The sequence below is a fragment of the Semicossyphus pulcher genome, unplaced genomic scaffold (genome assembly GCF_022749685.1).
Source record: "Semicossyphus pulcher isolate SPU_LCO1_2020_fin unplaced genomic scaffold, fSemPul1.0.p SCAF_1, whole genome shotgun sequence".
NCBI classification, from domain to species: domain Eukaryota; kingdom Metazoa; phylum Chordata; class Actinopteri; order Labriformes; family Labridae; genus Semicossyphus; species Semicossyphus pulcher.
Genome location: NW_027211603.1, coordinates 10,118,760 through 10,129,619, shown reverse-complemented (window position 1 = coordinate 10,129,619; position 10,860 = coordinate 10,118,760). Strand labels below are relative to the sequence as shown.

The 10,860-nt window shown below is 39.2% G+C and overlaps 2 protein-coding genes across 2 annotated transcripts; one reads left to right on the top strand and one right to left on the bottom strand.

Annotated features, from left to right (window-relative positions):
- The first annotated feature begins 420 nt into the window (after positions 1 to 420).
- LOC138610432 (AP-1 complex subunit sigma-2-like) lies at positions 421 to 5,358 on the top strand. The gene is made up of 5 exons (XM_069683228.1): positions 421 to 568; positions 1,030 to 1,208; positions 2,405 to 2,513; positions 2,653 to 2,790; positions 3,569 to 5,358. Exons 2-5 carry the CDS (start codon positions 1,030 to 1,032, stop codon positions 3,614 to 3,616), a joined length of 474 nt encoding a protein of 157 aa, XP_069539329.1. The 5' UTR covers positions 421 to 568; the 3' UTR covers positions 3,617 to 5,358.
- zrsr2 (zinc finger (CCCH type), RNA-binding motif and serine/arginine rich 2) lies at positions 5,133 to 10,526 on the bottom strand. The gene is made up of 11 exons (XM_069683115.1): positions 10,260 to 10,526; positions 9,576 to 9,655; positions 9,377 to 9,467; positions 9,143 to 9,251; positions 8,369 to 8,455; positions 7,898 to 7,936; positions 7,272 to 7,402; positions 6,960 to 7,173; positions 6,775 to 6,830; positions 6,569 to 6,678; positions 5,133 to 6,471 (listed from the first exon to the last, which is right to left on the bottom strand). Exons 1-11 carry the CDS (start codon positions 10,298 to 10,300, stop codon positions 5,516 to 5,518), a joined length of 1,914 nt encoding a protein of 637 aa, XP_069539216.1. The 5' UTR covers positions 10,301 to 10,526; the 3' UTR covers positions 5,133 to 5,515.
- Between the last annotated feature and the right edge of the window lie 334 nt (positions 10,527 to 10,860).

Genomic DNA, 10,860 nt, shown 5'->3' with positions numbered 1-10,860 from the left:
TTCATTTATTTAATAACTTAAGGTACAAGTCACATTGCAGATTTATATTTTTAACATACGATAGATAGATAGATAGATAGATAGATAGATAGATAGATAGACTTTTTTGATTCCGAGGGAAATTTAGGCATATAATGTATAATAAAAAACATGTTTCCATGCAACTAGGTGTCCATTTATTGGGGCACAAGTATCTTGTGTTTAATTCAAATTATTATTATCATTATTATTATTATTATTATCATAGATTTCTACCAATTAAACAGATGTGAAAATAAAACTTGTAAAGTTATGTCCATAGGAAGTCATAGATCCAACGTCACGAATAACGGAATCTTTCAGCCAATCAAATTCCCTAGCTGGGGCTTTTTCACCCAATCACAGCGCCGTTATCGTGAGTCGTCTCATCAGCAAACACCATCCAGCTAATAGTTTAGCATCAGGCTGGCTAAGAAGCTAGCCTGCTGGAACACATATTTACCTGTTTATTGTCTTTGTTTATGTATTTCGCTTGAATTTAGTGAAGTTACCTTTCGTTCACGGGACTAAATCGAAGACCCGGTCGAAGGTAAAGAGTCGTGTTTATTTCTCATATGAGCTGTAGCTAGCTAAGCGTCGCAAGAGGGGGCGCAAATGAAACTAAACGTGTAGTTGATGTTAATATGTGGCAATTTAGCAAGGTTTGCTAACGTAAGCTAATGAAACTTTGTGCAGATGGCTCCTGTACGTAAAAGTCACCAAACTGCCAAATTTCAAATACATTTGATCAGATGCCCTGGTCGTCGTCAAGCTTGTGTTTCCCGTCAGGGCGTTTCTTAATATTATTCCGTTAGATTAAGCTACTGCAATAACTTTCTGGTCATGGAAAATTAATACTCATCATATATGTCACTCGACTGCTGATGATTTACAAACGACTAATTATATTTTGCTCACCTTCTTTAAATGCATCCAACTCTCTAAAGGTTGTAAGTGAATGTTTATCTCATCTTAACCAATAGTAACTGTCAACTGAACTTCCTCCCTCAGATGCAGTTCATGCTGCTGTTTAGCCGGCAGGGAAAACTGCGGTTACAGAAATGGTATGTTCCTCTGTCTGACAAGGAGAGGAAGAAGATCTCCAGAGACCTGGTCCAGACCATACTCGCCAGGAAGCCCAAGATGTGCAGCTTCTTGGAGTGGAGGGATCTCAAGATTGTGTACAAAAGGTAAGTGAAAAACAGAAGTTTAAATACTGGATGTGAGAGTCCCTCATTTTGTTGTTCCCATGTGGTATCTACAGCAATGTTTGGAGATGCATCTCACTTTTAAAATCCTGTCAGACTTTTTTCCTGTCATCTGAATGAGGCTTTCAACACAGGTGAGAATTGATGAAGGCTGTAAGATGTGGTTGAAATCTCTAGTAAATGATGGCAAGTGGACCCTGTGGTCCTTCAGTTGACCTAAAGATTGTTTTAGTAAAACTCATAAGAATAGAGTAGAATAGATAGAAAGGAAATTCTTGTGCCAGGTTAAATAATGGTCTATTCAATTCTGTTTGTTGAATTTATAAATGTTTCACAGTGGTTTTTAAAGGCTACACATTTTTTGTCGTTGAATTTGTAATGCTAGGCATAACAAATGGGTAATGGCTTGTGTTAATTGTTTGGTTTGTCACATCACTTGTGGTGGCTTTTCGGGTTGTTTATGAAAACCAATGATTCAGTGATTATTTTGTCAAGCACTGAGATTTCTGGCAGTTAGCTGTCACCTTCTGGTGTGTTATTAGAGCCAGGAACACCACCTCTCTAACAACAACTCCCAAACAATGAGGTCATCATCATGTGTTCAGTGTTAGAAACAAAAAAACTAATATATAAAGACAAACAACAAAACAGCCAAGAGACAGGGAAACAGCACTGCAGTACTGGAAGCTCTGCACAATGCTGTAACTCAGTGTATTTCATCATTACAAACAGAGTATATTTGGTATACATGTGCACAATCAAATGCAATGCATCCCTGCATTAAATCATGTAAATGCATCATGTTCTTTTTTGTTCATAGATGTTTTTAATCTTTATTGCAATCTAATTATTTTTTATCTTATTTGATGAAGGGTTAAAGAGGCAGGATTGTTTGAAAAGTGATTATTTTATTGGTTTATTATGGGTAAGATACACAATGATGTAACCATAAAAGCAGAGCTAAAAACGCTTGTTATTCGGGAAGTACGTTTTTTAAACCCTTTTTATTTTTGGCATGAAAATAAATAACAGGGAAAAAAATTCAGAGATACAGGAAAGCACAAATATACATCCATGTTACTAATATAATTGCCTGAGAGAGCATAGGCCCTGGTGTTTGTTCACATCATCGCCTTGTTAATCTATCTTCTGCCTTTTATTTCCTTACTTTGTTGCAGATATGCGAGCCTGTATTTCTGCTGTGCAGTAGAGGATCAGGATAACGAGCTGATCACCCTGGAGATCATCCACAGATATGTGGAGCTGCTGGACAAATATTTTGGCAGTGTAAGTCTCGTTCATTTTTAACAGATTAGCACGCTGATTGATTGTGTGGGGTGGAGACAATAGAAAGTTTACTGCACAAAGCCAAGAGTTCAGTCGGCACAGGACATCTTCTGATCTGCTGCTGTTTGTGGCTTTGCAGGTGTGCGAACTGGATATCATCTTCAACTTTGAGAAGGCCTACTTTATCCTGGACGAGTTCCTGCTGGGCGGAGAGGCGCAGGAGACATCCAAGAAGAACGTGCTGAAGGCCATTGAGCAGGCTGACCTGCTGCAGGAAGTACGCACTGTTTTTTTTTATCAACAAATAGCTGAACAAATTCCACAGACCAACCATAGTGTGAGATGAACAGTACTTTGAGTAGAGTTTTCTGTTGGTTAACATTCTTACGTGAAATTGTGTAGGTGCTTGCTAAGTCAGTTTAGGATAAATGCAGATTTCATTGTTTTGAATCCCAAAATGACGACATCAGATTTGTTGTAGATTTACTTTCATTCAAGACAAAGAAAAAAAGCAAATCTTTGAATTTGAGGAGCTGGAAACCGCACATTTATCAATATTTCCTTTAACATCAGTATTTTATTACAGTTGTTGCAGATTAATTTTCTGCTGATTCAGCGATCCTTGCAGATCTAACCTGGTGAAATTGTAAAAAATAATTTCACTAAGCGATGCAATTGTTAAACAGATAGAAGTGTAGATTTAAGATATCACGTATATTTTGTGCCGCAGTCCTTGTTTATTACGTCTCTCTCCTTTGGGCCAGTGTGCTGAAGAAAGTGCTGTCCTGCATGTTTTGGTTGATGTCGAGCTGTAATCACTTGCAGTCAACAGAATCAGGGCTCAGTGATTTATTTTAAGCAAGGCATGCCGTTGTATTGTTATAACAGCATGACTAACCGTGCAGGCCTGTAAACGTCACTGGTTCTACACTCATATTTAGAAGCTTAAAATGATGGCTCCTAATTTTGAAGGGGTACTTTTTGCTACACTGTGTATGACGGATGAACAAACCGACAGGAGACAACATTAATGTTTTTGTTTTCTTCATCCGCAGGAGGCCGAGGCACCACGGAGCGTTTTAGAAGAAATCGGTCTCACATAAACCATCTCGCTGCTGCTGCTGCTGCTGCTGCCCTGCAGCTCTTTCTCCCAGATGCAAATCTGGAAACGTCCGTGTCTCTATCCTGTCTTTTCCTGTTCACTGTTTCAGTGTTGTATGTATATAATCACCACCTGTGTACTGTATTAATTTGTACTGTACTTTCCCGATATGTGCTTTGAATGTGGTGCCAACTGTGGTTTTGGTGTGTTCCCCATGTACAAGCTCCCTCACTGTGTTCTGCAGTACTATAAGCAAACATTTATCCCATGACTTCTTAAAACCAAGTACAATGTAGCGACGACATGAAAACTCGAGCATCATATTAAGATCATCCATCGTTACAGAGTGCAGAGTTGTATTTGCTGTTTGGTTTTAAGGTCTTACTGAGGTGCTGTCGAAGCCAAAGTTGGTGCCTCTCGTGGATTTTCATCACATTAGAGTCACTGAGTTAAGCATCTGATTTCAAGAGCAGCTAAATAGTCAGAGAGGCTACAAAAAACTGTTATTTACAAAAATCAAGGCTGTCCTGAAGGTTTTTCCAGAATCTCTTGAGACTCTTTATCTGCGTAATAACAGTGAAGATTTATACCTTGTTTCTCAAGAAGTCCTAATCCTGGTAGGTGGAAATTACATGTCCTTGCTCACAGAATCATATTAACACATAAAATACTGAAAATAAAAATCAACCGGCAGCTAAATTGTCTTTGAAGACTGATAAACTGTAGAACAGCACTCAGTGTTCCTAAATGACCTTCATTTTAAAAATATATATATAACTGGACATAATTTATCAAACGTTCTGATGCACAGCTCCGTGACTTAAATGTAACGATAACACACGAGAGGCACTAACCCAGGCTTATGCTGTTGGAATCACTGACACTGTTACAATCACTTTTACATGGGCAGATTCGACCCACCAATTAATTGAAATCAAAGAATTACACATAATCATCATCAGTGCTTATGTTATGTAGGTTTGCATACGTTTGTGTTTGGTGATTTCCCTCCAGGTATTGAGCATTTCACTAATTGTTTTTGTGAAATTAGTGTTTCGTTTGGTAAAATTGTCGTTCTGTTGTCTTGATTTTGTTGACTTATATTGTTTACAAAAAAAAAAATTGTAATGGCCTTTGAAGATAAATGTTAGGTCAGTCTCTCCCTCAGTCTTAGGTCAGGATAGGATAGTGACCCAAATAAGAGAAACACTATTTTAGGTATTATGATACTTTGGCGTACTCTGAAAGACTAACATGACCAAAGAACACTGTGTTTTACCTCTGGAAGGCTCACATGGCGGAAAAGGGATTCAGAAGTGCAGCGTGTTTGATTGAGAAACGTATGCGGGGTTACTTGGCCACAATATACCAGTATTGTAAGTATTCTTAACCATATAAAGAGGTCTACCCTGAGTGTTATTATAGAGGAGGAACAGAAGAAGAAAAACTGCACATATCAGGGTTACCATCATTAATATTCATGACTGTCGGCTTGTTCACTTGTTGGTACGAAGCAGGAAAACAAGCCAACAATAAATGAATACTCATCCCAAACTGTATGGCAGTCACATTTTTTTATCTGCATTACCAAACCCACAAAGTGTTTTTGTTGAACATCCTCATCAAACAAGTTGATCTTTGATTTTTGCAAAAGAGGAAATCACTTTTTGTATTAAACACTGCCAATACATTTGCCAACATTTTTTCTTATATTTGAAAGTTATTAAAAATAAATGTATTCAAAAGAAACACCGACTGTTTTTGTTTCTTTTACTGAGCAACAACAGTCATGTAAAATATTCACATATGTACATGTTATGATGGGTGGTTACTTCCTGTATCACTGCTCAAACATTCCTCTCCACATTCACATTGCTGTATGCAAAAGAGCAGAACAATTTTAACTCAAAGAGGTGCTCGTGTCATCTTTTCCTGCTGGCTCACAAAGTATTTCAGTGTGAGACGGCTCACTTTTCACATCAGGACTGAGCTTCATCTCATTATCAACATGCAGACTCTCATCTAAGTCATTGTTTTTCTGAATCAGCTCTGTTTCGTGTCTGTCCTGACTCGCAGCATCAAGATTCTCCGCCGTCTCTTCCTTTAAGTCTTTTTCCTTTTCTGACTCTTCCGATGAGCTCGTCCCTTCAGGCAAATGATTCTTCTTCTTCTTGCTTTTCTTCTTACTCTTCTTCTTGCTCTTTTTGGACTTTTTGTGGCGGCGGCGGCTTGTGTTCGTATCATCATTAGGGGTTTTCTCATTTTTATCTGGCTTCTTGGGGCTTCTTTCTCTGCTCTGCTTGTGTCTTTCCCCGTCTGTGCTCGAGCTTCTCGACCGTTCTCTCTTTTTCCGGTTAGTGCAAGTATCTCTCTCTCTACTGTCCCTCTCTTCACTTCTATTTCTATTCTTGTGCTCCCTGTCTTTATCTCTGCTCCTGCTCCTCTGCCTGTCTCGATCTCTATCCCGACTCCTACTCCTCGATCTGTCTCTGCTTCGGCTGCGATACCAATCATTCCTCCTGTCATTGACTCTGGACCTGGATGACCATTTGTCCTCTCTTTGCTGGTGGGAGGCCCTTCTCTCTCTGCTCCTCTCTCTGCTCCTCCTCCTGTCGCCATCTCGTCTGCTGCGGGATCTCTCAGATCTCGGCGGGCTTCTGCTCCATTGACTCTGCCTCCAGGATCGATCTCCGTATCGCTCTGACTGCCATCCGTCTCTGCGACTTCCCCTGACGCTGCGGTCCGGTGACAAATGCAGGTCCCGGTCGGCCTCCCAGAATTCATTGCCAGGGTTTCGAAACACATGCAGGAAGTTACAGTGCTTCCCCTTGGGACACTTCTGCCTGTCAAACAAACCTGAGGAAGGAAAAACAACAATGTAAATGTGAATCTTGTATTTTAATGTAATATCACGTTTAATAGCCTTTCTTAACACTATTAATAGATAACTTACCACAAATGGCATTCTTCCACCGTGTAACAGGACATATCTCACAATGAAGCTGCCGGCCTGCGTACCACCTCCCATTGAACTTGATTAAGGCCTCCTTACACTGCTCCTCTCTGGACAGAGGACAAAGAATAGTTTTATCTACGAACACACACAATAGAGAGTTCATTTATTTGAAAAGGTTGTGGAGGTGTTGCATGATGGCTTACGTGTCAAACTGAATGTAAACATTTCCTCTCAGGTGTGGTTCGTAGTTGCAGCTGACCTAAAACAGAAAAACATCAATGAAACAAAGTGCTATTTTGGTGGTAATAAAAGTGAAGTGAGCAGTTTTTAATTGACATTTGTTTTTCAAATATATGTGAACACATTGAATATCCTTTTCTCATCTTACCTTGAATTGTACCACCTTGCCGACACTCTTTAACTCTGGCAGGACGTCATGGTAGAAGTCGAGGAAAGACTCCTGCAGCTCCTCCTCGCTGTGTTCCAACCAAGCGTCGATGTCGTAATCATCACGGCGCGACTCCTCCATGCCGAACGTTATAAACATGCCGCGGATCATCAGAGTCGGGCTGGATGTGGGATAAACGTGCTTCCGAGAACATCTGGACTCACAAAGACGGAAGAGGGAAAATTAGACTATGATTTCTGGAAAATTTGATGGCCATTAAAATAGTAGGTTAGTGAATTTAGTTGCTAGTACCTGTCTCCAAATCGACATGCTCCGGTTTTAAGGAAGAACGGACAGTTGGCCACGTCTCGCTCTGTCCCAAAGTTGTCAGAGCTTTCTGTCACAGGAGCCTCAGGATTCATCCACGGCCCTCCATTTTCCAGCTGGAAGTAAGAGCATGAACAAAAACATATATATACTGTATCGCTTGACTTAAAACTAGCAAAGGATTGTAGAAAATGATTCATTGTATGTAGCTCTTATCTAGTCGTTGGCATGGTTACAAGACTTGTCATAGTCCTAAACTTCTGGGCTCTGTTTTAGGTTTGTTTGCACTTTTTGTGATCCCGAGATATGTCAATATTCTAGTGCATGGATTACAGGAAGTCTCTCTGGAGAAAGCAAAATAAAGTTTTCTACAGTTAGCTGCTATTGTCAAAATGTACTAACCTGGCCAATTTATTCATCAGGCCTGGAAAAGTTATTAACAAATCGGATTAAGCCATCATGCTTTGAACACTTTCCACTGTTCTTAATGTGTGCGAGTGTACTTGAAAATAGTGCTTTATGGAACTTTTTCACCCTTGTGTCACATAAATTGTGAAGAAGTCAAAATAAGGAATTCTACAGTCAGAGTAACAACACATTCACATGTTTACCTGATTTTCAGCTTCATCCAGCATTTTCTGAACAGCCTCCTACAAATGGTGTAAAGACACGGCTGGTGAAAATGAGAAGAGGTCAACATACTGCAGCATGTCTGTCACTGTGTGTTAAGACCACATTCACAAGGACTGGCATTTCAAAATGTCTGCACTTCTGAAAAGCAACTTCACAGACTGTTTTCACACAATGTAAAAGATACATCCTTGTTGTGACAGCTGAGAGGTTTTGTCTTTGTGTGTATCTCAGTTAAGGAGTTGGATGGTTGCTTGTGCCGCTCAGTCAAGGATTTTTTTTTAAAGAACCAGGTACAGACCAAAAGACATTTTACAAAAGAAACATTCAGCTGGTGAGAAACTTTTATCTTTATCTGAATCTTCCCTTTGGGGTGAATAATAAAAATACTCATGATAAGGTGGAAGAGGATATTTTTCTTTTTGTTTTTATCCTCCCGGGCCACGTTTCACCTCTCTGCCTCGCCTCTCCTGCTGCTTCTGCTCCCTTTCTTCTTGTTCTTTCTTCTGCTGGGCCTCCCATTCCTGCTTTATCATCAGCTGTGAAAACAAAAAGACACAAAGCCAGAGATTGTTACAGTTCAGCTCAGGTGTGCTAATAAATTAGCTAATAATGCATCACAGCAAGAAGCCCCAACTGATAACAGTACTCCCCTGTGTCAAGCTTCATTGTTGGTATAATTTGACACTGCCAACATTGATCAGAGTTACTGGTAATTATTTTAGCAATGAGAACCAAAGACAATTTGTTCCCAGTGAAATCTCAGATATGTGGTTTGATTCTTTATAATACTCAGAAATTCTTCGCAGTTGTTGTTACTTAAAAAGGATTATATTTTCCTGCCATGGATTAACATACATTTGATGCTCCAGTGACGATTAACAGTGACAGTGTGTGTGGGAAATAGAGCCCCTGTTCATTATAATAAGGGAAAGGAGTGGAGCTCTATGGCACAGAGCAATAAGCTATATCAAGCTCACTGCACAAAGGCTTATATTCCTATATAGGAAAATATACTGTAGTCACTGCTCGATTATCCTCAAAGTCTTTGGTAAAACATTATAAAACCCAAGTTAAATCCTCTGTGTCCTGATCCGACATGCCACAAGACGATGAAAAACAAAATAAGCAGTACACCATCAGTGTGAACACATTAACATTTGTAAACTTGCTATGTTCACAAAGGGTAAGTAATCAAGTTTCTCAACAGTATTCTTTCGACTTACCTCCTCCTCTTCTTTTCTCTTCCGTGCAGCTTCCTCCCTCTCAAACCTCAGCCTGAATTCCTCCTGGGCAAGCCTCTCTCTTTCCAACCATTCTTCATGTTGCTGCTGTCTGAGAAAACAAGTCAGGCCCAAACCAAACAAAAAGATTATTAAAAATGGTACAATCAAGATTTCTGGGCTTTTTCTCACTAAAAGCAGAACAGGACAGCAGAGTAACAATGAGTAGAAACCTACCTTTCCTGCTCAGCATTATCAATATCCTCATCGTCTTCCTCATTTATTTCCTCTTCCTCTACAAGTTCGTTACTATCTCCATTGCTTAAACCTATAAGAGAGAAAATGTTTAGATTATCTGGATGAACTTTCAGGAACTGTATAAAAAAAAAAAAACTTCACAGTCGACAACAACGCCAACATGCAGCAGACATCATACCACATTCTCTAGTTTGGGCGAGAGCTTGGCGCTTCCGTTTTCTTCTCTCTTTCCTCAGGGCAGCCTTGCGCTGCTTTTGACTAAAGGAAAAGATGACATTTCAAAACATATTAAATTCAGGAGAGCAGAAATAACATAGCTGAAGATATTGCTCCTGGAGGGTCCTTAATTGTTATTGGGAGGGGGCAGACATGACCAGGGTAAAAAATGTATACTAAGAGTTAAGTTTAGTTTTTACAGAATGTCAACCACAGGTGGAACTTGTATTATACATTTCTGCAATTGCCCAACCACTTTGTAAACACTGGTCTCATGTAATCAAGTCCAACAGTCCTGCAGTAAATACAGCGCACATTAAGCAACCTGCACACTGTATATTCTGAGACTGTATGAAAGGGGTGTTGATTCAACTATACAACAAAATCACAACGAGTTGAGACCGTAGTTTGTGTTATTATCTTGTATTTATACTAAATTATGTACACACTGTAGAACTGTCTTCAAGTTGCAAGAGTTCTATACTCAATAACATTAAAAGCTTTACAAACGTAGGGTTAAATTGGCTAAGGTGGGTCCATTGCAGTAACTATACAACACTGTTATGACGTTTATACGGTTTCTCTTGTTTTGTGGTTAACACCCAAACATTAATGGTTAATCAAGTTATCTAAACAAGACACAAACCTCAAAACAGGCGCAGAAATCAGTGGAGTTGCTGCTGCCATCACAGCTAACTATAGCTAACGGAAACTAGCTAGCATTAGCATCCAGACGTATTTTAGCCGTAGTTAATTATTCTCAAACGCATTCCGTTAAAACATTGAAGCAAATGTTCTCCGACTAGACGAGTTGTATCCGACGTGGATTTCATCTATCAACGTAATCATATAATTGAATAATTTCTAATCGCTGTAACTGTTAGCTAGCTGCATGCGGATTTGTTTAGCTAAAGAGTTGTAGCGGAAGAGGTTGTTGAGTGGATACAAAGTACTTCCGGTTAATATTCAAAATAAAATGTCGTGTTTTTATGTTTCAGAAAAAAATACAGATTATTTCCCGATTATTAGAGAGTATTTAGAGACATTTTATTTGTTTCAATATGTCAATATGTCTAAAAGTACGTGTGACAGGACACTTAAATAAATACATTAGAAACACACAAGCCAGGAGATAAAACCTCTCTGGAAGTCCATTAAAACTAAACTAAATGTATCTAAAATGTCAAAGTTTCCTTTACTTTTTGGTCTTTACATATTTAATGAACAACTTTACATAAAATATAAAA

Excerpts from the sequence above, each read along its gene's own strand:
- zrsr2 (XM_069683115.1), bottom strand. The coding sequence starts at position 10,300 with ATGGCAGCAGCAACTCCACTGATTTCTGCGCCTGTTTTGAG. Across the intron at positions 9,468-9,575 it reads CGCCCAAACTAGAGAATGTG|GTTTAAGCAATGGAGATAGT; the intron begins GTATGATGTCTG and ends TCTCTCTTATAG. Across the intron at positions 6,679-6,774 it reads GTTTACATTCAGTTTGACAC|AGAGGAGCAGTGTAAGGAGG; the intron begins GTAAGCCATCAT and ends TCCTCTGTCCAG.
- LOC138610432 (XM_069683228.1), top strand. The coding sequence starts at position 1,030 with ATGCAGTTCATGCTGCTGTTTAGCCGGCAGGGAAAACTGCGGTTACAG. Across the intron at positions 2,514-2,652 it reads TGGACAAATATTTTGGCAGT|GTGTGCGAACTGGATATCAT; the intron begins GTAAGTCTCGTT and ends GTGGCTTTGCAG. Across the intron at positions 2,791-3,568 it reads AGGCTGACCTGCTGCAGGAA|GAGGCCGAGGCACCACGGAG; the intron begins GTACGCACTGTT and ends CTTCATCCGCAG.